Source organism: Notamacropus eugenii, chromosome 6, assembly GCF_028372415.1.
Source record: "Notamacropus eugenii isolate mMacEug1 chromosome 6, mMacEug1.pri_v2, whole genome shotgun sequence".
NCBI classification, from domain to species: domain Eukaryota; kingdom Metazoa; phylum Chordata; class Mammalia; order Diprotodontia; family Macropodidae; genus Notamacropus; species Notamacropus eugenii.
In genome coordinates, this window is record NC_092877.1 from 378,068,413 (window position 1) to 378,095,617 (window position 27,205).

At 44.7% G+C, this 27,205-nt stretch overlaps 1 protein-coding gene and 1 long non-coding RNA gene across 5 annotated transcripts in view; one reads left to right on the forward strand and one right to left on the reverse strand.

The window, feature by feature from the left end:
• Positions 1 to 27,205, reverse strand: part of PASK (PAS domain containing serine/threonine kinase) — a 68,978-nt gene that overhangs the window by 30,943 nt on the left and 10,830 nt on the right. For 3 of the 4 annotated variants that reach the window (XR_011969174.1, XM_072618797.1, XM_072618795.1), the window contains exons 2-7: positions 12,065 to 12,294; positions 10,456 to 10,626; positions 8,814 to 8,954; positions 7,439 to 7,573; positions 6,344 to 6,604; positions 2,198 to 2,360 (exon numbers count right to left, since the gene is read on the reverse strand). Coding sequence is in view for 3 of the 4 variants with exons in the window: in XM_072618795.1 (XP_072474896.1) it covers positions 2,198 to 2,360; positions 6,344 to 6,604; positions 7,439 to 7,573; positions 8,814 to 8,954; positions 10,456 to 10,626; positions 12,065 to 12,294 (1,101 nt within the window). In the remaining variant the exon portion in view is untranslated. Of the gene's footprint in view, positions 1 to 2,197; positions 2,361 to 6,343; positions 6,605 to 7,438; positions 7,574 to 8,813; positions 8,955 to 10,455; positions 10,627 to 12,064; positions 12,295 to 26,612; positions 26,803 to 27,205 lie in introns of those variants that run through there. The other variant, XM_072618796.1, reaches the window with a different exon arrangement.
• LOC140510304 (uncharacterized) lies at positions 401 to 26,619 on the forward strand. Its single transcript, XR_011969178.1, has 3 exons — positions 401 to 894; positions 6,840 to 6,914; positions 26,170 to 26,619. It is a non-coding gene; the product is annotated as an uncharacterized lncRNA (long non-coding RNA).

Sequence of the window (27,205 nt, forward strand, 5' to 3'; positions counted from 1 at the left end):
CCCAAAGCCTCCACTCTTTACATGGGCTCCCAGGGCAGCCATCTCCTCATCTGCCCACAAGGTATACACCTTTGGCCTAGACTCCATCAGGCTGCCCATGCCAGGTACCCTCCTTCCCACCCCCCTTTTTCAGCTTCCTTTTTTATGTTTTCTTCCCCGACTAAACTTCAAGGTCCTTGAGGGCACAAGGGCACACTTGTATCCCCAGAGTTCAGCACAATGCCTGGCCTATAAGGAGGCACTTAATGAATGTGTATTGACCATCATTTGAAAGAACAGATGGTATTTAGTCTAAAGAAGAAGACTTAGAGGAGCCACAATCACTATCACCAGATATCTGAAAGGCTGCCATGGGAAGGGGGTGGGGGATGAAACCTTTTCTGACTCAGGCTTCTGGCTCTGACTCCAACTTCCTGCCACTGCCGGCTTGAAGAAGCAGGTCCTATTTCCTGCTGATGTTTGCCAAAGTCCAGCTTGAGACCTAATCTGCAGCTCTGGCTTGGGCCAGCTAGTGGCCTGACACTCCTGATGCCGACATGATTATCTCCTCCTTCTCCTCTGCTTCCTCTGCTCAGATTTGATACATAGCTGCTTGAAGCTGAAGCTTGGGACTCGTGGACTGATTGGGGAAGGAGGAAACCTGCCCTCTGAACAAAACGAAACCACAGCTTACTCTCCTGTCTCTACACTGGTGATTGAGAGCAGTACCCAGCAAGCCGACTCGAGGACAATTTTTTCCAAATTCTTGGCAACCCAGATGGACAGGTTGCAGCCCATTAACCCCTCCAGCAGGCACAAGGTAGATTTTACCTTGGGAGAATTATGGGCAGGAAAAATCAACTGCCTAGTAAAGTGACAGTCCTATGCAGGAAATCACAGAAAGGGGTTATTGCTGTAAGTATTGGTCTGTATTGCCTATTTCTCTGTCTCTTGTGCCTAAATAATCTATTTGATAGAAACCATTAAACTCTGAGAGTTCAGTCAGGCAGCTGCACCGATAGCCTGCTGAGCAAAGTGCTGTGATTCAGGTCTCCAAAGTGAGGGTTTGGTTGAGGGACTTAATGTTCTAACAGGAAGGCCTTCTTTCTTTCTGGGTAAATATCTGGTGAGGTCTAGGATTCTTCCAAACCCTACAGGCAAAAAAGCAAGAAACTCATCTGTCTGATGGTCTGCCATTTGTACTTACTGCACTGTCTTGGCTGCCATTCCTCTTTAAATTCCTGGGTAGTCTTCTCCTAGCCGGGTCTGATATAAATTTTACATGGTCAGTAGGATCCCTACCAGTAGTATCCCTAATGATATCAATCTGACATCTCGCCTATGCCTTGAATAGTCAGTGATCACTATAACATTCCTCAGATTCTGATAACTCTGGGCTGGTTCTGGTCATTCTAGTTTGTCACAACTGCCTGTAGATTTTGGAAGCTAAGTAACTCCTGGTTGAATCTACTCTCAGCATGGGAACTCTGACCTGGTGTAACACTATAACAATATATGGTCTGTAGTAACAGCCAAAATACCCTCCTGGGCCCCAGAAAGGATCTTTTGATTTAGAAATATTGCATTTGTTGAAGTCAAGGACTCATCCACGAGCCAGCTCTCCCTAGTTTCTGGAACTGCTGCCATTCTGATACTAATCTTGCCTTCTTGAAAAATGGGGACACCCACTAATCCTGATGGAGTTTTCAGTGGGAGATATTTTAACAACAGGCAGGATAACAGGGGGACTCTTTTTTCCAAAAGTTTCTAAGCTTTCAAAAGATACAATCCCCTTTGTGTCCCTCCTTCTAGTCATGACGGGAATCCGGGGAAGGGGCCTTCTCCCTTTGCGGAAATTCTCTGTTATAGGGGAGATAGATTTTGTTCGGCTCCTCCAAACATAAATAAATCACTCACGCTGCAAAGAGGCAGCTTTTAGGTCAAAATGAGAAACAGTTTTGTAGTGACCAGAGCGGTCCAAAAAGCGGAAGGGGCCACATCAGGAGGTTCTCGAGAGTGGCTGAGAACTCACTGGGCGTGTGCTAAAGAGACGCCTGGGTCAGGCAGGGGCTGGACTAGACGCTCTCGGAGGCACCTCCAAATTGTGAGACTATGTCTCCAGCAGGCCTTCCTAATTCAACAGCGAACTTACCCTTGCCTCCGATGCTATTGAGTGTGCTAATGCTTTCCACAAATGCCCTCCTATGGCCATTTTTACCTTCAACACTGTCTGCAGGATTCCGCTTGTCCTCTTCCTTGCCCTCCTCAGCTTTATTCTCATTTGTTCTTTCCGAGGAGGTGGCAGCGCTGAGCGATGACACAGAGCTATTTTCTACCAGGTCCATATAGTTGTAGAAATCAGGTATCAGAAATGTGATGTTCTAGAAACATACAACGCTTAAGATTCAGAACCCAAGCAGAGTCTATAATGACAACAAAGCAGAAGAAGGGGGTGGGAGCAGGGGAAGACAGACAGAAGGAGCAAGTGAGAGACAGAGGAGGACAGAAGGGGAGAGCAAAAGAGAGAAGAAAAGTGAGACTGAGTGAGAAATGAGAGAGGTTAAAGAAAGGAAAACCATTTTAACAAACAGATCTGTAAAAGGTTTTCATTCCTTTGGCACTGTCCCTTCTCTTTACCAAGCCATGTATATGCACACACATGCATGTGCACACACGCACACACACGCACAGGCATGCAGAGATCTGCCTCTTACTGAAGTTCGATGGATAAAGGATAAAGGATAAACCTTTTTATAGGGGGAATTCATGCTTTGACTGGGCTGGAGTAAATGATCTGTGTAGAAGATCAGAAGATCCTACAGACGGTTCATCCACAACAGGATGAGTTCATGACTGGACCTTCATGGAGTGTCACACTTCTTTTGTCTGCCTCCACCACATCAAAAAAGAGGCTACGAGTGAAGGTTTTTATTAGATCAACTAACTTTGAAAGGACTCTCCCTTATTCTATTTGCTACAAAATCTATTTCCTCTGGAGGAGAGGATAAGGAAAAGCCAGCAGTAGTGCCAGTGGGCAAAAGGATATGGTGGGAAACAGAAGCCCCAGGCTCTCTGCACTAGATCGTCAGGAAGCAAACCCAGGCCTCTGGGTCTCAGGGGGAGGAGGGAAGCGTATCTCTCCTGAAGCATCTGGGACACCTCCACTGAAGCCATGGTGAGACAGTGGCCGGTTCGCCAAGTCAAAGGTGTCTAAATATAAGACAGAGGAAGAAAGGCAAGGACACAGTTTGTCTGAGTAAGACCTGAGGAATGCAGGAGAAGCCAGTGAAGTAAATGTGTTCATCAATTAATGTGGACTTTTTAAGTGCCTACTGTGTACTAGGCACTGAGGTGAAAGTAGTACCCAGAGGGCAGTCAGGAAGGTAAAGGGCCTTGAAAACACACCACATGAAGCTCTTATGGAAGAAAATGGATATGTTCAACTATTAACAACTATGAAAAAAAATTCTATATCATTAAAAATTGGAGAAATGCAATTTAAAGCAACTCTGAGGTTTCACCTCATATATAGCAGATTGGAAAAGACAGAAAGACGGGAAGAAAAGGCAGGGCTACAGGAACCCCCATGCACTGCTGGCAGAGACAAAAATGAGTTCAGTCATTCTGGAAAGCAGTTTGGAAGTATACCCCACAAATCCCTGAACGTGCAAGCCTGGACCCAGCCACCCCATTACTAGGTCAACACAGTAAAAGGCCAGAGTCAAAGGACCCACACATACAAAAATGTCTACAGTAGAAGTAGAAAGTAAGAAGCCGTCCTTTGCGGGGAGGAGTTAAAGAAATCCCCGTCTGTAAACACAACAGGGTGATGGCCCACTGACGAGAAACGACAGCATGGGCAGCTGCACAGAAATCTGGGAGGGGGGGATGCAGGCGAAGGGAGCAAAAGCAGGAGAATCATTTACATGAGCACAACATAAAGAGACGCGCTGAAACACGCGCTCCAGGGCAAGGTGATGGAGCCTGCTGGCCATGACTTGACAAGACAGGGGATGGACTCATCATGAAGAACGGTATGGACATTCGCAGACACAGCCACTCGACACGTTTGTCACAAAGGCACGGTTTTTCTTCTAGTTCACCTACTGGTGGAGGGATGACAGGAGCAAGAGGGGAGATAGGATTAGGGTATAGGGAAGGAAGGATGGAACGAAGGATGGAAGGATGGAAGGAAGGAAGGAATGAAGGAAAGAAGGAAGGAAGGAAGGAAGGAAGGAAGGAAGGAAGGAAGGAAGGGAGGGAGGAAGGGAGAGAGGGAGGGAGGGAGAGAGGAAGGAAGGAGGGAGGGAGGTAGAGAAGGAGGGAGGAAGAGAAGGAGGGAAGGAAGGAAGGAAGGAAGGAAGGAAGGAAGGAAGGAAGGAAGGATGGAAGGAAGGAAGGAAGGAAGGAAGGAAGGAAGGAAGGAAGGAAGGAAGGAAGGAAGGAAGGAAGGAAGGAAGGAAGGAAAGAAGGAAGGAAGGAAGGAAGGAAGAAGGAAAGGAAGGAAGAAAGGAAGGAAGGAAGGAAGGAAAGAAGGAAGGAAGGAAGGAAGGAAGGAAGGAAGGAAGGAAGGAAGGAAGGAAGGGAGGGAGGGAGGGAGGGAGGAAGGGAGAGAGGGAGGGAGGGAGAGAGGAAGGAAGGAGGGAGGGAGGTAGAGAAGGAGGGAGGAAGAGAAGGAGGGAAGGAAGGAAGGAAGGAAGGAAGGAAGGATGGAAGGAAGGAAGGAAGGAAGGAAGGAAGGAAGGAAGGAAAGAAGGAAGGAAGGAAGGAAGGAAGAAGGAAAGGAAGGAAGAAAGGAAGGAAGGAAGGAAGGAAAGAAGGAAGGAAGGAAGGAAGGAAGGAAGGAAGGAAGGAAGGAAGGAAGGAAGGAAGGAAGGGAGGGAGGGAGGGAGGGAGGAAGGGAGAGAGGGAGGGAGGGAGAGAGGAAGGAAGGAGGGAGGGAGGTAGAGAAGGAGGGAGGAAGAGAAGGAGGGAAGGAAGGAAGGAGGGAGGGAGGGAGAGCGGAAGGGAGGTAATTGAAGCATTATTTTTTAGAAATGAAGAAATGTGAAGGAAAGCTAGGAGGAAGCGCAAAAAAAGGGCACTTTTGAAAGATCCAGGTAAAGCTTACTATATATATATATTTTTGTAAAAAGAAACTGTACATAAGAGAGATCTACAGTGGGCATGGACAATCTTTTCCTTTTCTGCCATGTCTATGATATGCCTACTGTGGTGTTTGTTAAATTTAAAATAAAAATTGTTAAATACCCAGAAGGGAAGAGAAGGCAAGTCAGACAGACAGACAAGCGGGATAGCTTGGCAAGTGACATGTGCATCTGGCACATACTTCAAGTTCCACCTAACAGAAATTTGCAGTTTCATATACAAGCCTCTTTTTTATGTTCTACTTTATATGTAGAAATGTTCATTTTATTGGATGTTTGTTAAATTCAGAATAATTTTTTTTTCTTTTCAAATAGAAGATATTTAGGCTGGAGAATGCCTAGTAGGGACATGTTCAAAACAGAACCTCACATCTTTCACCTACCTTGTCTCCTGCCTCCACTCTCTCCCCACTCCAGTGCATCCTACATACAGCTGACCAATTCACCCCCATTCATTCAATTCCATGGCTCCCTGTTGTCTCTAGGATAAACTATTGACCCTTTGGGATCCTTTAAAACCTTTCACAACCTGGCCTCAAAGGAGATCTTCTATGTAGAGTGCTTAGCATGGTGCCTGACATACAAAGCATGCTCCCTAAATGTGTATCTCCCCACTCCTGGCCCAAACTGCTTCCATCTCATCCAACGTTCTATCCCAAATCCCATCTCTGGGTCTGAATTCTCACCTTGCCTTGACAGTGACCATCCCAGCCTGGAATGCTGGCCATCCTCACCTCTGCCTCCTGGCCTCCCAGCACTGCCCTCCGTCTCAAAGGACCTTGTAGGGAACACCTCATCTTTATTTGCATTGGTTTCCTCATGTTTGTTCTCTATCTTTTCATCATCTCCCCTTCAGAGGGCTGCTTCCCTCTTTGGATTTGCTTCCCTAACATCTAGTACTGTGCCTGGAATGCAGCGGGTGCTTAATGAATGCTTCTTGACTGAATGAGGCAGCCACAGCTGTCTCCAAGATCTTAAAGTGCTATCCAGTGAAAAAGGAGATGTAGAAAGCCTAAGCCTGGAGCCTCACCAAGAACGGGTGGTCTCCTGTTCTTTGTTCTTTGAGAGGCTCCAGGAAAGGAGAGCTCTCTTCCCCCTGGGGAACACCCTACAGGTCAGACCTGTGGAGGAGCGTCCCGTTGGTCCCTGTGAACAGCCATTGTCTCTTCTCCCCAGAAAGAGAATGGACAGGAATACACAGACCAAAGGGTCCCTACCTTGCCCAGCACATCAGCCTTTTCATAACCAAACAACGTCAGAGCAAAGTTGCGGTTGATGCCATAGATGGTGCCATCAGACAGAAGGGTGATTAAGCCACTGATGGTGGTAAAGATCCAGAGGGAAGCTGAGTAGATGTGCAGTGAGGAGGCTTCCAGGCCCTCCTCCTCCTCGTAGGGGATGTCCATTCGAAGCTTTAGGCTCAGGGGGAAGGCGCTGCCATCCTTAGCTCTCCCCGTCAGTTTCTGAATCTGGAGGTCCTGTGAAAGGTCAGAGCAACTGGTGTAGAGCAGGACTGGGTCCACGAGTGAAGACAGGCTCCCTCCTGTCCTCCTCACATGGGCCTCCCCACCATGCCGAGGTGACCCGGCATCTATCAGACTACCAACTCCCTGAGGACCACAACTGAATTTGTGCCTTTCTCTGCCTCCACAGCACCTAGCACACAGCAGTCACTTACTAAATGCTTAATGACCTTCCCTTCCTTCTCATAAGGGCTCCCCACCTTCCCTGGTCCCAGAGCACTCCCAGTGGTCAGAAGGGCAGAAGGCTGGAATTGCTCAAAGCCTGGTGAGTAACATCCCACAAACAGCCACCAACAAAAAGGGGGGGTGGGAAATGGGGCTTTAAGGAGGGAAATTTGTGAATACAAATGAGAAATGTTCCAAGGGCCTAAATCAATGGCAAGAGACTCTACCTCGTGGATCTGGCAAACAGTCATTCAAAGAACAATTAGGAAGCCTTAGGCTGGGGTTTGGCCTCTCCTTTGTCCTCCCTCCTCCCCCAACTCAGTCTGGAGATCTGGGGGTGAGCCCCTTCTCAGAATCATGTTTTTCAATAGATAAAATGAAATGCAGAGGACGGCAAAGGAAACCAATTATGCTAGAATACAGTTCTCAAAATATTTTTTTAAACAAATTCATGGACCCGGGGTTAAAAGGCCCTCCCTTAAATGACATCCAGAAATTCTGAAAACTCTGCAATCAAGAATCCTGAAAGAAATGTCAGAAAACAGAACCTGCCCCTCTTCGATGGAACATTCTCCCTGGCCAGCCAAAGCCACAGGAGAAAAGGATCTGCTTGGCAGCTCCTACCTCTGTGACCCACTGGCCCTGCAGTGGCATCTGTAGAGAAGGAATCAGCTCCAGGATCGAGTTCCCAATCACTTCTTCCAAAGACGAGTAGCCAAAAAGTTGAGCAAAAAGATGGTCACATGATACGACCGTGCCCTTAGAGAAAAAGTACACCTGGTCACTTTAGTATGAAATACAGCAGGATCACAAGTAACTCATTGTCCAGCTTTCCATTTAATCAAACCTCATTTAAAAGTGAAAGTTAAAGCTGCCTCTACTTTAGAGGTGCAGAAGATTTAAAAACTAGTTACTTTTTTAAAAAATACAACTTTCTCCCTCGACAAAAGAAATGACTAAAAATTCAGCTACAAAAAATTCAAAATTAAAATGCAATACCTCCCTATCATTTTTCCTAAAAGATTATCTCTAATTCTCAAAAAAACAGTCAACTCTTCCCATTCAGTACTCTGTGTATGCTCTGTATACTGTGAGGTTTTTTTCTTTTTCTTTCTTCTGAAATAGCAGCACTCTTTATGTCACCCAGCCTGGAAGTGCAGGGGCCACTCAGGGTCCCAATCCCACTACTGATCGGCATGGGAGCTCTGACCCAGCTTGTTGCTGATTCGGGTTGGTTCCCCCCTCCTTAGGAAACCTGGTGGCCTCCTGTCCCTGAGGGTTCAGTGACGAACTCAGTGCAGACACTAGCCTGCTACAGCTCAGGAGGATCCAACAGCCTCAGTCTCCCACAGTTGGGATGACAAGGGTGCACCACCATATCTAGGTGACATTTCAGAGTCCATTTCTTTAAAAAAAAAATCTCTCCCTTTCCGCACAGGATGAGACGATAACATCTTCTCAAATGATGCGACTTAAATGTATATTTATTTTTATATTGTCAAACCGATTAAATATGGAAGAGAAAGTTCCATTGTGACAACTAACTTTCAGCAGTTCTAACGAATTCCATCAGGAGATAAACCAGGGGGAAGGCAGGAGTCATAAAGGGCAAGTCCTTCTCCAGAGTCACACAGCCTAGAAGTGGCAGTGTAGGACATGGGCAGAGATCCTCCTGAGCCCCAGTCCCAGGCTCTACCCACCACACCAGACAATACCTTTCAATACATGATAATGAAAATATGTGCATCGATTTGGGCAGCCAAGTGGCACGGCGCACAAAATGTCAGGCATGAAGTTGGAAACACCTGAGGGACCTGAGTTCAAATCCAGCCTCAGACACTGAGCTTCATGGGCCCTGGGCTGGCTGGTTTTGCTTCCTTTCCCCTAAATGTATAATTGGGAGGAGTGGTTTTTGAAGCACTAGAGGAAAAAAAAAATCTAGGTGAAGGTGAAATAACACAGAAGATCTTTCATTTTGGAAACTGAGAAGCAGACTCACATCACTCTGGAAAGTGACCCAAACTGTGAATCTCTCCACGGGCTCCAGCAAAACGACACAGCATGGGGAAAAATCATGCTCCAGATTCTTCATCCAGATGGAGACGGGGATCTTCTCCTTGTTAGAGCAGATGAGGTCCACCTGGAAACAGGGCCGGGTTCAGAATCCCTCCACAAAGCCCACAGGATCAGCTGATCCGGATGAGCTCAGACCACAGGTCTTGTGTCCAGGAGAGGACCAGTCCACCCTAAGTAGCCTCAGGAGCCACACTTTCAGCCTACTCCCACCAAAGTCAAAGACTAGGACTGCACCTTTCAAAGATGGATGATTCTAAGGAAAATGAGCTACTTGAACAACTCCCACATGCTCAGCAGTGTAGGTGATGTTTCCCTAAGGGACACGGGGGATGGTCTAGCCACCTGCTACTGGCAAGGCTGGTCCCGGGCCGCTGGAGTCTTTCCAGTTGAGGAAGGCCTGCCAGACGTAGCCTTGACAAGGCACTGAAATAGTTTTTAAGGGAGAAGGAGAAAAATCAAACCATTTTTTTTCTTCCTCAGCTATATTTGAAACATCAGGAAAAGAAAAGAAAAAATATGTTACTTCTTAAAGTGATCATTCACACAATTATATATACAGTTTTTCTTACCTTGTTCCTCGTTCAAGAATTAGCATCTTTAAACGACACATCCAAAATGTTACAAATTAAAGTCACAGAATGTTAATGGTAGAAAAGACCTTAGAATTCCTTCCTCTGATCTCCCAACAACGCTAGGAGGTAGCTACTATCATCATGCTCACTGTGCTCTGTCTGAGGCAGACAGAGCTGACAGGATCTGCCCAGGCTCACAGAGCTAGTGAGGATCTGAGGCAAACCCCAGTTCTCCCGAGTCCAATCCCAGTGACCCCAGAAGCTGGAGGCAAAGCACACAGGTTCAAACCTGGATTCTGCCTCTTGCCTCTTGTGTGCCCACATTCCCTCTCTCATGACTGACTACTGCACCGCCCTCCTTTGTCCTCTGAATCCCTTCTTGCTCTGAAGCTCTGATTCAGGAATCCCGGTAAGCCCTTTATATTTCTGGAGGTGCTGGGGTTCATAAAAATGGAGGGATGAGCGGCCAGCATTCTAGTGACGAGTCTCCCTGAAGGCAGCGGCCAAGTCCACCCAGCCTCCACGTCTTTCCAGCGCACACTCTGCCAGGGTGGCCTTTGAGAACCACTTCCCTGACACCACAACAAAGCAGCACATGAAAACTGAAATAGAAACTGTTATAAATATTTTTTTAATTTCTTGACATATTGTATAGTTCATTTATGTTCACTTCATAGGCACTTTCATGTCGCCAGATACCTTTGGAGAAATTAGGCTTCAGTATTCTAACTGAACCCAACTGATACTCCCATCTAGGCACGTCCAAAGAAACTGCCACCAAGGGTAGGTGCTCTGGACCGCACGCTCTTCCATGACTCAAACATTTATTCATCAACGGGAGCTGCCAATTAAACTTTGGATATGACTTCAGGGATAGGAACAATTATTGATTTTGAAGGCTGAAACGAATCAAGGTGGGCTCTAGGCAAACCATGTAAAGGGTATAAAAAGGCCCAACTTCCAAGGCATCACCTGCCTGAGTGTCTCACTCACCACGGTTCCAAAAGCAATGACATCTTTTTCATCCGTCTCACCAGACTCATTAATTAAGGCCTCCACTACTGAAGTGCTGGACTTAGAAAAGAAGGACGACAACCTCTGGCCAATCAGCTCCTGGTCACAGTACCCGAGGAGCTCACAAGCTTGGTCATTGACAACAAGGATCTAAAAAGGGAGCGAGCAAGAGGAAGCCCGGGTCACTCCAAGCAGTTCCCCCAAAATTCAGACACCGATGCTATGCCCTCTTACCTCACTTACAGCCTAGTGCAGGTTTGGTTTTTCAGGGTCAATGGCCATGCCAATGTCTAGTTTCCAGGTGTTAGATAATAACTGCCAGGATAGCCCCAAGGATCCTAGGTAGGAGTTCCCAGAATCATAGTGACAGACAGTCCTGCTGAGGCTGCGCCATGAGATGAGGAGAGACATACTGACATTTACTGTGCTTCTGCAGAATGACGATACTGCTCAAGTTAACCTGTGAGCTTCATGTCGGCAAGATGCCATCTTTGTCTGATTGCCTTATAAATCAGGTGGGCACAGGTCAGAGAGTAGGGGAAAACCATGGGGACCCATATGGGAATCTGTGTGTGCCTCAACTGGCCCCCATTGTGGCTTGAGGGGATGTAGGGGAGCGCACAAGTGTGCCTGTCTCAATTGATCCCATCGAGACATAGGGGAAGTTGTCCCCCACTTCTCACCAGCCCCTGCAAGAAGGGTAATTAGGGAATGTTGTAGGAGCTGGTTCTCTCACAACCCTCTGAGAAGACTGAGTTAGAAGAAAGCTGGTTATTAGCCCCTCCAAAGCTATCTGCCTGTCCAACCAGCTTATGAGTGAACATGTTAGAGGCTGGGGACCAAGAACTCCAATGCCTCCTGTGTGTTATCTGGGAAACACCCAACAAGGAAAAATGTAAACAAATTACCTGCAGATGGCTTCTTCTGGCCTCCCTGTCTCCTAGCCATCATAATACAGCTTTAGGAAATGCGCTTAAACAAGGTCTTAAGGCTCTCCTTTCCTACCCTACAGACCCGACTCCAGATCAGAAATTATGATGACAGTGTCTCAGATGTTGCCAAGAAAATCACTATTTCATCTAGTCATTAAACTAGACAACCTCCTCCTAACCATAAATGGGAACACTAAAAATGGGAAATCACATCAGTAGCTCCCCTCTTCCGTTGATGTGGACCACTAGCTTCTAAGTCAATACATTTAGAGAACTGAAATATTTTAAGTTCATTTTTTTCTCAACTGGGCTTTTAGCTAAGCAGATAATAGAAAATGGTTTACCCCTCCTCTCCCTTGAATCTCTAGCTTTATAAACAAATTATGTCAATATGGCAAGCACCTATAAATTTATCAGTGTGAAGCAGATATACCTGGACAATTCAATGAAAAATAATTTACCTCTCAGTAAATATGATGAAGAAAAAGTGAAAAATCCAATTCTAGTCTAACTTCAACTTCACACAAGTTTAAGTCTTATTCCTTCACAAAGATGGACCCAAACATTTTGTCCGAAGAATACTTAACAGAGCCGCAAACTCCCCTTCTGACATGATTTACAGAAAAGGCAATTCTGTGGTTAGAAGTTAACACTACCTTCATTGACTTCAAATCCACCACGAATATGGCTTTATTTGGGGCGTATATGGACGAGGACAGAGACTGGCGGGATGACCCCGAAGGCAAGCTGTTCGGTAAGGAGGTGTAGGAGTTACAAACGGTGCTGGACAGCTCTGAATGGTCTGTCTGGGACATGATGCTGAAGCGGTTCGTGCAAATGTTTTGGGCGGTCAGTGAGGACAGGCAGTACGCACTCCATTTGTCTTCTGAAAAGGAAAGTCAGAGAAAAGACAGGTGAGCCCTTCTGCAGCTGCTGACAAAAATCCACCTTCTCTCCCTCCACTCCTGCCTTTCCCCCCAACTGAGAATGAGAGAAAAACAGAACCCATTACAAAAATTCATAGTTAATCAAAACCAATTTCTTCCTTGACCATGTACAAAAATCTACGTGTCTCATGGTACGCTGTGTCCTTCACCTTTTTCTCAGGAGGTGGGATCAGGGTTGGTCATGAGACTGAGCAAAGCTCCTAATTCTTTCAGACATGTTCGTCTTCACTATATTGTTGTCACTGTACAAATGGTTCCCTAGTTCTGTAAACCTGGCTTTGCATCAGTTCATCCAAATCTTCCCAGGTTTCTCTGGAACAATCCCCTTGGTCATTTCTGATAATACAAAAGTATTCCATCGTATTTATATGCTCATTTCTATATTCATTTAGCGATTCCCCAACTGATGGGCACCCTCTGGAATTCCCATTCTTTGCCACCGTAGTTTTATCCTTCTTTGTTTTGTTTAGGATTAATTCCTCCATTAACTTTTTGGTTGTTCACTCAGTTCAGTCATGTCCAACTCTCCATGACCCCATCTGGGGTTTTCTTGGCAGAGATACTGCAGCAGTTTGTCGTTTCCTTCTCTAGCTCATTTTAGGTTTTACAGATGAGGAAATTGAGGCAAACTGGGTGAAGTGAATTGCCCAGGGTCACACAGTTAGTGTCTGAGGCCAGATCTGAACCAGGCACAGTGCTCTGTGCACTATGGCGCCACCTAGCCATCCTTCCCCTTCTCCCTCATACATCCCTGTCAGGTGAAATCTTTCTCTACCTACCACTGTATTTGTGTCATTCCTCCTCTGACCAGTTCAGATGAGAGGGAGGTTCAAGTGTCAGCCTCTCCCTCCTTGTCTGCACACCCTGACTACATGACACCACTCTCCCTAACCTTCCTTTCCTTCCCCATTTAGTGTGCTCCTCTTCCCATCTTTCCAGTCTTCTTTTAAGATCATCAAGATGTAACAGAACCATTTCCAGGCTTTGTCTAATTAGACTTACTCTACAACCCTGATGATAACAGGGTTCAAGGGAGATACACAGATCACCTCCCCATATTTGGATGTAAGCAAATTATGATTTTTAGTTCCTTATGATTTCTCTTCAAACTATATTTGAACTTCAAAGTTTCTATGTAGCTCTGGTCTTTTCATCAAGGATATTTTGAAGTCTTCTATTTCATTAAAAATCCATTTTTTCCTTGGTAGGATTATACTGCTTTTCTTGGCTGTAAGAATGCCCTTTGCCTTCTGGAATATCATATTCCAAGCTCTCAGCTCCTTAACAGGAGTTGCTGCTAAATCATGTGTGATCTTGACTGTAGATGGGTGGTGCTGCTCTCAACAGTGACAGGGAAGGTAGAAGAGAGGGGGAGGAGCTGGAGGAAAGATAATGAGCTGTCTGGGCATGTCAAGTTTATGTCTACTGAACATCCCGTTCATCTGAAATTTGGGGGGCAGGATGCAAAGGTTTCAGAATCATCACCACTGAGATAGTAATTAAATCCATGAAGTTGTATTAGGGGGCAAGAGGGCCTAGGATGGAGGGGACATGTACAATTAGAGGGTGTGACTTGGATGAGGATCCAGCAAAGGAGAATGAGAAGGAAAAGTCAAATAAAGAAGAGGTATAGGAGACAGTTGTCCTGCAAACCTAGAGAGAAGGAAGTACCGTGAAGGAGAGGGGGAGCAGCTGCGTCAAAGACTGCAGAGGTCGAGAAGGATGAGCACTGAGAAAAGGTCGTTGCATTTGGCAGTTAAAAGATCATTGATAACTTTGGAGAAAGCAATTTTGTTGGAATAATGAGGCAAAAAACTAGATTTGTTGAGAGCAAGAAGAGGGAAGGTAGGGCCCCTATTGCAGATGACGTTCTCCAGGAGTTTAGCTATAAAGAGCAGAAGAGTGACAGCTAGCAGGGATGGAAGGCTCAGGTGAGACACAGGCACATACGGAGGCAGGAGAGAGGAAGAAATTGAAACTAAGTGAAACAGGGGGAGTGGCAGAGAGCACAGTCTGTTAGAGATGGTATGGATGGGATCAATTGTGCACACAGAGGTTTGCCTTGGTAAGGAGTAAGGCCACCTCTTCATGTGAGACAGAGGTGAAGGATATAATGGTGGAAGGCCCCCAAGTGGAAGGAGATGAAAAAAGAGCTCACGGAGAAGGTCCAGGCTCCCAACTGAGAGGGGAGAGGCAGGGAGAGCCCAGGAGGCTTGAGGAGAGATGACAAGGTTGGAGAGATATATAGTGAAGGTCTGGGTTGGTCTTAATGTTGCTTGTGGAGAATTAAGCATTGTGCTGTTCTGGGCTCTCAGGAACAGCTCAGGTTAGTGACCTGCAAGTCTCCAGTGCTCCTTCAGAGGTCTAATCCCAGGCAAAGTCTGATTGCTGCCCTAGTCTGAGCTCTGCCTCCCCTATTACTGAGCTACCAAGTTCTGCTCTGCAGGCTTCCCTTTGGGGTGGGATTCCTGAGCTAGTCATTCCTTAGTGAGACCCTGTTCTGCTCCTGGGATCTGGTATACACAGCCAAGGCCCCTTGGGTACAGGTCCCCTCCTCAGTCCACCCTGGATCCATGCCTTGGGACTGGGTAGTGGGTGACAAAGCTGCCTCTTTGCCACCTTTCTGTAGGACTTCTGGGTGTCCTGGTATGGGCCTGGGACCTCCTTTCTCCTTGGAGCTCAGCCTCTCTCTGGGTACCCCTCAGGATGTTCCTGATCAAAGTCTGTCCCCAGTGTCTACAAAGCTTTCTAAATGTCTCCTGGTGCCCACTTTGGCTGAAAAGGTAATCCGTTGTGGCATTTTCTAGGATTTCCTCAACAGAATTCAGACTGGAACAAGTTCTAGTTTTGTTTGGGGGGAGGGGGAAGGTTGGGAGCTCACCCAGATGTCTTTGCATGGGCTTCTGAAATCCCATTTTACTGATATCTTTTGCTTTTCTATCTATCCCTCTTATCCCTCGTTGTCTCCCCTTCCTGAGAGCTTCCTCTTATATGAGAACGTTCTTAAAATACATCAAACACAGTACAAAATCTTGCAGAAGGATCAAATATTATATGAGTCTGTGAATATTGAAAATTCATTCCAAGATTCAATTTTCCATTGATTGTTCTGAGAAAAAGAAAGTCCTAGAAATCCATCAGAATGCTGCTCTGAAGCCCCACCATCAGGAGTCCCAACGCTACCCAGTTTGGGTTATGAAGTCACTTGATTTGGAGGGGTAGAGACAGGCCTGAGCTTCAAGTTCAGGGACCAACTAACCAGTGCAACCATAGCCATGGCCAAGTCCATCAACCTTTCAAAGCCTCAGTTTACTCACCTGTAAAATATGGATAAGAAACCTCAAAAGGTTTCTCATCAGAAAAGCAATTTCAAAATTTCATTCTATTTTTATTTTTGACTGGTATCAGGGAGCTGAGGAAAGAACTTCTTTTACCACTACACAATCTCTTCAGCTTACAGCTGCAGTTGGAGATCCCTGGGTCAGTGTCAGTAGGGGTCGGTCACCAGGTAAGCCAGTCTTACAGGAATTGGTCCGCTCTGGCCCCGCTCCTTCTGCAAACCTTATCAATTCAGTTCTATCCAATAAGCATTTAGTAAGTGCCTACTGGCAGCTAGGTGGCATTTGATCAGAGCGTTTGTGAAGCACATTAAAGTGTACAGACCACTTTACAAATATTATCTTATTTGATCCTCATAACAACTCTGGGGGTTAAGTATTAGTATCTCCATTTTACAAATGAGTAAAAAGTTAAGTGACTTACACAAGGTCATACAGCCAGTAATCACATGAGGCAGGACTGAACTCAGGTTCAAATAATGTGCTAGTCCTAGAGTTAAAAAAAAAAACCTGAGTTCAAGTCCAGCCTCAGACATTTAGTAACTGTGTGACCCTCAGCAAATCATTTAACTTCCGTCTGCCTCAGTTTCTTCATCTTAAACATGGAGTTAATAAAGCACCTGCCTCATAGTCATGACTGCGAAACTAAATGAGATAAGAAACAGAAATCCTGAAGTACAATGTCAAATGGTACCAGCCGCCACCATGATGATGACGATTTGCTAGCAAATGGAGACAAAAGCCAAAAAGAAAACAGTCCTGCCTTCATTTCATTCTGCTGTCCAGGAAGCAAATACTAAGCAACAAGCATTTATTAAATGCCTACTGTGTGCAAGAACTGTGCTATAAAAGTCAACGGTCCCTACCCCCAAGGCAAACACAAGGTAGTCTCAGGGGTGAGGGAGAGGGGCAAGGTGGGGAAGATGAGTCAGGAAAGGCCTGGCACCAACTCTTCAGGAGAGGGGGTCATTCTCAGCTGGGTTTCTGTCATCTGCTCGCTCCACCTTCACAGAGAACTGAGCCCACACCAGCTCACACGGAGCACAGAGCACCCCTTGGCTCGAGCTATCCAACATCTACCAGACCCTGGTAGATGTCCACCTCACCCCCACTGCGCCCTCTCCTGAGAGCCCGGTGTGACCTGTCCTAGACAAAGTCACACTGGCTCTTTGTAAGCTCCAGAGGAACCTCAGCAGTTGCTTTAGAAATATGTCTTACTCTGCTTCCATGCACCTTTACTCACAGACTTTCCCACGGGCTTCTGCACCTTCCCCACATTCCTTGTCACTGAAAGTTCTTCCAAGTCCACCTTCTCTCTCCACAGCCCTCTGCCTCCCCTTTCATGACCTGGTTCTTTAGAACAAATGCATACCCACCCAGGGCCATATTCCAGCCAAAAGTCTCACTGCACAAAATCTCAGTGACAGCGATGGCCCAATAGGCCTCTCTATACTAAGATCTTATGTTCATGTCATCTTTGCTCAAATCTGGGGAATCTGTATCTACACACTTGGAGCCACGGGTTTTAACAGCTCCTTCCTAAAACTTTGCTTGTGGTGAACACTGAGTTTACAGACTGTCTTCTTTCTTTGTTGTAGCTAGTCTCTGTTGCATCTAGATAGATGGATAAACTAAGGCAGTTTCCTCCCTCCTCTATCCTTTTGAGTTAAATTTTCAAGACACCAAGTAAAATTACAGTGTGTCGGTCTTTCTAAGATACCTGCCATGCTGGTACCTCACTCAGTCCTCACTCAGAAGAAGATCTTACTATACTTCCAGCCAGAGGTGTCAGACTCACAACCTACAGTCAAATTCCCAGAGTCCCGCCAGGACCAGATTAAAATGTAATTGGGAAATGTTTAACAAAATTAAGAAAAACACAATACAACACAGAGTGTTAATTTCAAAGTGCATGGATCCATTCTTATTTGAGTTGTTAGCACAGGTGTTAACACAGCTGCACAGATCTGCAGTCCACCTTTAGGCCCCATCTTATTGGCCAGATACTCATACCCAAACCAGCTCTTCTTTTCCACATCCCTTTGACAGCAATGGGTGGCAGTGAGGCAATATCCACTTGTCGTGGTGGTCTCAGGTTTTTTGCCTAAGGCTTGGTCATCTTGGCTAAGACTTTCTGGGTCCTTCCTGGCAATACCATCTGTGCCTGTGAAAGCCACCAGAAGCGTGGAGAAGTCACCTATTTTCAAAAGCTTTTGGCAGGTTCTCTGTGATGTCTTGGATTCAGGGCGCAAAAAGACACTTGAATTGACACTTGAACCTACTGTCATTAGGTCAACAAAGAGCTGCCTCTGGATCAAAGGAGCCTCCAGAAGCCACTTATTTCCTTGTCCTTGGACCTTGCAATGTTGGGGACTATCTAAAATCTCTAATTCAGAGATGGAACAAACAGGAGACTTTTGAAAAGGTTTCTCTAAAACATGAAAGGACAATAAGTACAGTAAAACCTTATTCATTAGATGTAACTAAAGAAAGGTCCTTCTGCTTTGTGAAAACTGTTCATTTTATAATCTTTTGAATTTTACTATCCAATGATGAGAGAAATGATTACTAATAATCAATGCCTTGGAGAGATCCAGAGCTTCCTCTGTGACTAAAGTCCTGATTTTCAAAAGTTCAGTCCCTTGAAGGGCATTGCTGAGAATGAGATGGGACTCCCTTGTTGGCGTGGAGGAGCCGCTGTGTTCTGCTCAGGCCTGAGCAAGGCCTCCATTCTCTGAACAGATTGCCCAAGGCTGGGGACAGTCTGGGTAGATATCGAGAGCTCCTCTGAGAAGCACCCTCAGCCCCTCGCTGGAAGATTCTTTCTCTCATTAACTGCTAACCAATCAGAGGTCACTGCTACTTGTCTTCCAAAAGCACACAAAAGCCCCGAGCCCAGCCAACATGGTGTCTCTGGTCTACAGGAGAAGGCCAAGTAACCATCCTTTTATTAATACATGCGCGGTCCTCATTATTAAAATGGTGAAATCACACAGAAATTAGTCTCTCAGACCTTTTTAATCATCACAATATATTCAGTGCTTCGACCTAGGTTAACAAAGTAACACTGTAATGGAAAGAAGAGGTATTGTTTAATAACTAGAAAAAAACTATTAGAAATTAGCAAATCAGAGGGAGGGAAAAATCTAAAAGTGCACAGCAGAGAATAAAAGAAAATGCAGAAGGAATCACAGAAAGCAAGTGGCTTTGACAACGACAAGTAAGAGTTTTCTCCAAAAAACTCTTGAACTGTAAATTCATGGTTTTTTAGAGAATCCTCTTTTTAGGTTGTGCTGTATATGAGGAAATATTCTCTTTTGTCTTTATGTATTGAAGTACGAAATGAAGAAAAACTTTTTTAAAAAAGAAGAGAGAGGTGGAAGGAAGACATCCCAGAGGGTTTTACTGTTCTTGGATTCTATGAAAGAGGGAATGAGAGCAAGAGAAAACATGGTGCGAGGAGATGGAGCCCAAACTGTAGTCTCAGCAATGTATAATATTCACAGCATGACTTTACAAAATGGATCTCACTAGCATTACCTACTGCTATATTTTCCAAATTTTATTTTTAACATTCATTTTTCTAAATTTTCAGTTCTGAATTCTCTTCCTCCTTCCTGCTCCTCTCCCACTCATTGAGAAGGCAAGCATATGATATCAATTATACATGCGAAATCATGAAAAATATATTTCCATATAAGTCATGTTACAAAAAAGGCAAGAAAAATAAGGTCAAAAAAAAAAAAAGAAATGAGCCAATCAAAACCCTAGACACCAGCAGTGCTGCCTTATATACTTTCAATTATACTGTTCCTAGGCAAAGAGGTAATTTTTAATGTTTCAAGATAGCTTCTTTCAAGTAAAAAAAAAAAATCTTTAAATCTTCAAACTCATAAAATGTTAGAATTTTGCAGGATTTTAAATGTCATTCATTCCAATCTCCTACCCAAAGAGGTATTAAAAGAAGTCTTGGCTTGGGCCTCACTCTGGTCAATGAGGCAAACTCAGGAAAAGAAAGGCAAAAGGTATTTTGTTAGCACACCAAGGAAGCAATTGGAGTGCAACAGACCCTGATGATCATGCCCCACTTTTACACACAGGAGTAAATGACTTCTGTAGAAAGGCAGGAAAACGTTGACTGGTACATGTAGGATGAGAAGAGGGGTTTTATGCCACCTCTGCATTTCCCCCTGGCTAAGTCCACATGCACAGGGGCATCCACCATAGGCTGGTTGCACATCACCCAAAGATCGAGGGTTAAACATGGAGTCTCTTGAGCTGACTTGGCACAGCAGGAATTTAATACGTTTTTTTCAAAGAGCAAAGATCAACACCTATTAATTTGAAAATAAAGACTATGGTATCAGCCCAGGCATATAATACAAATAACCTCTTAAAAGGAGGAAGGAGAGAAGGAAGTAGTACATAGCTAAATGTCCACAGGATCTAAGATAAGAAGTCCTTAAAAGTTCAGATATATCCAGCCCCAGTATCTCTCCTGAGCTTTAGTCCAGTGTCACTAATCGCCTCTTGGACATTTCAAATTGTATGTCTCCAAGTACATCCCAAACCCAACATGTTCATCCCCCCTTCCACACTTCCCTGTTTCTGTCAAAAGCACCTACATACTTCCAGTCTGCCAGGTTCATGACCTTGACATCACCTAGTCTCTTCCCCCCTCCTCACAACACACAGTCAAGGAGCTGCCAAAGCTTGCCCTTTCTCCCTCTGTGTCTCTCCCAGCACATTAACTCCCCTCACATCTGTCTAGCATCTTAGTGCAGGCCCTCACCACCTCTCACCTCAATTTCTGGAACTTCCTATCTCCTCATGTCCCTGCTTCCAGCCTATCCTGCATGCTGTGGCAAAGCAGCTTTCTGTAAGCACAGATCTGACCATTTGATTCCTCTGTGCTCGGGGCTTAAAAACAAAGAAAATTAAAACTCCTCTCTATTTCACTTTACAGCACAAGCCAGGCCCCATTTTTGTCATTTGAGAAGGTGCTCTAGGAGGGGAAAAGGGAAAGATACCTGGGATAACTACGGGATATGAGAAACAGAAAATATAAATAAAGACTTACTTAAAAGAAAGATTCCTCTAAATGGGAAGCTTTGAGGAAATAGAAACCCTATTTCGAAGAGCAAAAGACCACTTTGAAAGAGTCTGATCATAAACAAACTCACCTTCTTTTAACTCTGAGTCTGTCAGACTCGTTCAACTAAAACTGCCCTCTCCAAAGTAACTAATGATTCCCCCCCCAAGTAGTCAGACTTCTTGTATGTTGTCTCACTGTTATCATTATCTTTAAAGAAATGATTAACTGCTTCTACAATCTGTGCTATGATTTGACCTACCCATTCTTTTGAATTAAGTTTCCAATTGATATTTTCTGCCTTGTTTCAAAGGTTCCTTATTGACTGTAATTTTTTTATTGCATTATGGTTGGCAAAACATGCATTTAATATTTCTGCTTTTCTGCATTTGTTTATAAGGTTTTTATACTCAAATGTATGGTCAGGCTTTGTAAAGATACCATGCACAGCTGAGAAATAAGTATACTGCCTTCCATACTCATTTAATCTTCAAAGGTCTATCATATCTAACTTTTCTAAAATGCTGTTCAGGTCCTTCAGTTTTTTTTACGTTGGTTAGATTTATTTACATCTAAGAGTGGCAAATTGAGGTCCTCCACCAGTTTTATTGTCGATTTGTAACTCATTTAACTTTGCCTTTAAAAATTCCAATTCTATGCCATTTGGTGTATGTACATTTAGTATTGATATTAATTCCATTACCATAGTATCATTAAGCAAAATGGAAGTTCCCTGTTTCTTTTAATCAGGTCCATTTTTGGTTTTGCTTTGTCTGAGATCATGATTGTTATCCTTGTTTTTTGGTTTGGTTTTTTTTTTTACTTTCGCTGAAGTATAATTCTGTGGATTCTGCTCCAATCTCTTATTTTAACTTTGTGTAAATCTTTTCATTTTAATTCTGTTTTTTATAAACAACATATTGATGGATTCTAGTTTCTGATCCAGTCTGCTATACTCTTATGTTTGATAGGTGACTTCATTCCATTCCCAGTTATGATCACTAATCACGTATTTTCCTCCATACTGTACTGTTACACTTTTCCTTTTTACCTGACTCCTCTTTCAGAGCTTGTTTTGCTTCAGAGTAGTCCCTCCCTCACTCTATCCTCCCTCTTATTCCACCTCTCTGATTCTAAGAGATCTAGGCAGTTTTCTTTTATGATTTCTTGAAATATGATGTCTAGCTCTTTTTTTTTTTTTTTTGATCAAGGATTCAGGTCATCCAATGATTTGGGGGGGGGGGGGGGCGGCGCAAGGCAGTCAGGGTAGGATCACACAGCTAGTAAGTGTCAAGTGTCTGAGGTTGAATTTGAACTCAGGCCCTCCTGACTCCAGGGCCAGTGTTCTATCCACTGCACCACCTAGCTGCCCCTCAGCCAAGGATTCTGAAATTATCTCTCTTCTCAATCTGTGTTTCAGATCAGTGATTTTACTATGAACTGCCTCATATTTTCTTCCATTTCTTTTCAGTCTTTTGACTTTATTTTAATATTTTTTAATGTGTCATGGAGTCATTAGCTTCTATTTGGAGAATTCTAATTTTCAGGGAGCTATCATCTTGAGTGAGGTCTTGTACCTTGCTTTTGCTCCAAGTGGTTAATTTTCTTTTCATATCTTACTTCCACAGATCTCATTTCTTTTCCCATTTTTTTTCCTCCACTGCTATCAACTGGTTTTTAAAAGTATTTCTTTTTTCCTTTTTTAACTCTTGCTTTTGAAATGATCAAGATTGGTTCTATACCATTTTTAAATTAATCTTATTTGAAATTAATTGATTTTGCCCTGTAATTGCCTAAGTCATGGTTCTTTGTCTCTGAACTTAGTGTGGAAATTCACCTGGCCTGTAACAGATTAAGTTCTGAAATCCTGTTCTCTTTGTAATACCAGTTCTATTCTTGCTCAAAGAATTCTGCTAACTTTGGGGACTGTGGCTCGCTATAAGGGAATCAGGCCTATTATCTTTATAACACCAAGCTATCCCTCAAGGATGTCTGATTTGCTATTCAAGGAAAACTGGGTCACTGTCTTGCAGGAGGACTAAAACAAGGAACACTTCTTAGTCACGGGGAGGAAAAGGAGGGTCATAAGAAGCCCCTCATTACCAACTTCCAATCAATCATATTGTTCCCTGCCCCTCAGCTATGTAACCAGTCATGCTGCCCTCAGTCTCACGGTGTCACCTACACTGCTCTGTTCTTTGTTCTATACTCCCTAAAACCCATAAAAGAAAACTGTCTCAATCATTTGGGGTCTTAGCTTACTGAGGAAGCTGAGCTCACATTTACATTTTACTAATAAATGTATCATGCTCAGAACTTTGTGCCTCAATATACCTTATTTTAACTGTTATACTTTATTCCAGGAATTCTGGCTGAACTTGTGTCCCAGATGCATTTCTCTTTGAGGCTTTGCCTGTAAATGTTTTTGAGTCATTCTCTTCTTTTGGGTTTGTGTCTTGAGCTTCCCTGCCCCCAGGACAGCTCTTTTTGGTGGCAATCTTTGTCTGTTGTTCATTCTTCCAACCCACTTGTTGACTCTGGACATGATATTCACGCTAGACTCTGAGCACTTCTGGCAAGAATGTCTGGCCTGAGTTTCTGTCTTCTTACATACTTGTGCTGCTTTCACAGCTCAGGTCTGCAAGCTTTCAATGCTCTCACAGTGATGTGATCTGGGGTGATAAGCTCTGCCACAAGTTCAAAATCCAGGTTTGTCCCTGGAAGTGCCAACAGAAAGAAGATGGACTTGGCCACTGAGAGGCTCTGCAGGGTCAGAACGACCTGACCAGAAGCTCTGCTTCCCCAGGCTGGAGGCTAGAACTAAGTCCTTGATCTGCTCCCTGGATCAATCAGACAACTGCTCAATAAACAGGGAGGGCCTACTAGCAAACGCTTCTTTCCACGATCCCTCACTTGGCCCCAGAACCATGCAGTTGGCAACGGAGCTACCAGATGGCACCAGTTCCTGTGCCCTGTGCTGGTTCAGGGATCCCCTTGGATATCTTCCAGTCCTGGAGCCCTGTCCCATGAGGCATGTTCCTGGCCAGACTCTGTCCCCAGTGTGCACATCCTTCTCCAACTCCCTAAGTCTAGGAAAAACAACTCACTGACTTTTTCTTGGATTTCCTGATCAAAATTCATTGTAAATCCTTGTGGAGGAGGCTTGGTAGAGAAACTGAGCTATAGTACTTCCTATTACTCCACCATATTGTTGTTGCTGAGTCACTTTTCAGTCATGTCTACTCTTCGTGACCCCATCTGGAGTTTTCTTGGCAAAGATACTAGAGTAGTTCATCATTTCTCTCTCCAGCTCATTTTTACAGATGGGAAAACTGAAGCAAACAGGATTAAGCAATTTGTCCAAGGTCACATGGCTAGTAAGTGACTGAGGACAGATTTGAACTCAGGTCTTCCTGACTCCGGGCCTGGCACTCCATCCACTGTGCCACCAAGCTGCCCATGTTGACTACCTTCCAGTGATCTCTCAACTGCCAAATCTAAAGGCCTATTCTCTTAATCATCCTTTTCTCCCATCTCTAGGTCTCTCCTGTTTCTTACCTGACTGATCTCCAGTCTCTTCTGCTTGTTCTTCATCTAAGTCATGCCATGGACCCCGAGCGTCCCCCAGGGCTCTATCCTGGGACCCCTTCTCCTTCTTCTCTTAGACTCTCTCAGCTCCCAGAAGTTCAGCTATCATTTCTGTGTAAATGATTCTAGGATCTCTTTATCCAGCCCCAACCATTTTCTTGACCTCCATTCTTGCATCTCCAACCACTCTTGAGACATTTTATGCTCCCTATACATAAAACTCAAGTCATTGTCTTTCCCCAAAAACCATTCTCTTCTTCTGAACTTCCCTATTCCTATCCAGGAACCACCATCCTCAGGGGCTCTCAGAGGAGGTGCTGTCTTCAAGTCCTCTGTCTCACTCAGCTATGTGTCTGATGTCAACAAGGCCTCTTGATGCTGCCCGCACCACACCTCTGCTCTCTGTCCCTTTCTCCCCTCTCACACAGCCACCTGGAGGTGCAGGCCTTCCCTACAGGAAAAGGATTTTGGCTGGTCTCTCTGACTCACCTTTCCTCCATCGGAGCCACCTTCCACTCCACTGCCAGAGTGACCTTCCTAAGGCTCGGGGAGGACCAGGTCACCTCCCCATTCAATAAACTGCCGTGGCTCCCCATTGCTTCCTGGACCCAATGTAAAATCTTCCTGAACCCGCCTGCCCTCCGTGGACTCTCTAGTAGAGGCCTCAGACCCATGGTCTGAGGGTCACATGGGTCCCACCCCACTCAGGAGTGCCGCCCGAGCCACAGTAAAATGTAGTTCCTATCTGATCATAATACACTGATATAGTAACAATAAAAAAAAAAGTCAGGAGATAAACATGTGGCTTTCTAATGACTCATCTGGTTTTCTAAGAGAGATCCTTCCTTCTGGTTTACTGGCTCTCATTTCCCACTGGGGACAATCTAGAGCCTGGTGACCGGTCTTCATGACTGTTCTGCAAGTTGGAACATGACTCCGCACCCCTTCCTCAGCTGACACTCCAGGCCTGGAACATTCTCCCTCCTCGCCCCATGGCCTCCTTCATGACTCCCCCCAAGACGGCTCCCAATTTACCCTGCCTATATCTTTAGACACATTGCTGTTTGCAGGCCATCTCCTCCATTGGAACGTGAGCTCCTCAAGGCAGGGACCGTTTTTGTTTTTCTTGTATCTCAATGTTAATGAGTTTCTGGAACATGGTAGACCCTTAATAACGGTCAGCCAATCACTGTACATTTATTCAGCACTGACTGTGCTAAGCACTATGGGAAGCAGAGGGAACACAAACAGAGGCACAGACAGTCCCTACCAGCCAGCAGATGTGCACAAACCCTCTTTCTACAGGACCGTGAGCCCAGCTCCACACTGAAGTCCAGCTCCTTCGGTCCCAACACATACACAGCTTCAAAAGCTTCTGGAATGCCTGAACTGGGTTCTTTTTTCACAGCCTGGTTTCTGGCAAGGCTTTGGCCAGACAGTCTGGTAAGAGAGGAAGCTAACAGGAGACCAGGACTGACCTCTAGGCAGGTTTTTGGAAGAGCTCTAGAAGCAAACAAAGGAGGAGGAAGGGAAAAGTGGCCTCAGCCTCAGCAGCATCACAACCTTGGCATCTCTGGGACCAGGAGAAGCAATGGCCCCCCAGGCAGATGGGGAGGAATGGGACTGTGCTTGTTACTGTGGGCCTCTTCCCCAGGAGCTGGAGTGATGGGAGGGGCTGGTGATCCTGCCTCCAGCCCTGCCTCACTTCCCACTAACTGGGTGGTGTTCTTTAATTCTGACAAAGACTACATTGGATGGATTTAATATTATCTAGTTGGCCCTGTCCTTTATTTCAGCAGGAGGGAACACATGTCCTCTGGAGGTCGCCCACCAGTGATCTGGCCTAGCTACAAGCTGGAAGATCATCCCATGGAGTTTTCTCTCCCTCGATGGAGGTATAAGCTTCCTTCCAAGCACAAGATTACTATGGACTCAGGTAATTTTTCATAAATCTGCCTGAGGGACACGAACCTAACAGTAACCAAGGGTTAGAGTAATAGGTTTTCTTTTGTTTCCCAAATTTAACAAACAGTATTTCAACATACAAAGATCATAAAAAAGGAATGCACATGAAAATGCAAAGTTCTTCCATAATTGAATTCTTTTTCTCAAATATATTGCTTTCTTAAAATAATAAATAAAAACATATAATACTTAGAAAATTTAAAGAACAAGTGAAGTTGAAAGTTTCTAATTAGCAAGTGTACAATTTCCCGAAGAAATCCAAAGAGATAATTACCCGTTAGTGACTTTTTACTGTTACAGAGTCTGGTAAAGCCATTCTTCCGGCTCAGGTGCTGGAAAACCCTGGGAAAGAGTCTGCTCAGTTCTAAGCAACTGTCTTCAAATGGAAGCTCCATATTTCCTAATAAGGATAATCCCCTTGGTGCATATACACAACCATCTTCCAGGAAAATCTTCAAGGACATCTTAAGACCTGAAGTAGATCACCTACTTTTCACCCCTAAGAAATCAACTAGAAAAAGAAAAGAAAAATTCATTCAAATCTATTCATTATTATCATCAAAAAGTCTTTATCAAATGCCTGACTGTCCACAATTGTATATTAGCACTGCACAAAAATAACCAGGCATAAAGAATCACAATTCATTGTCACTTTTCCAATAACCTTGATTTCACAGGAACTGGGAACCACCAGTGGGAAGGCTCCCTCTGCCACAGCAAGTCAGCACCTGTTCTTAAATTGATCACCTGAGAAAGCTGCCCAAACACTGAGAGTTTCAATGACAAGTCCAGACATACTCAGTGGCCAGCTCTCTGTCTACTTCTTGCCATACCCCCAAAGCTTATGATAGAAAAATTATAGATTTA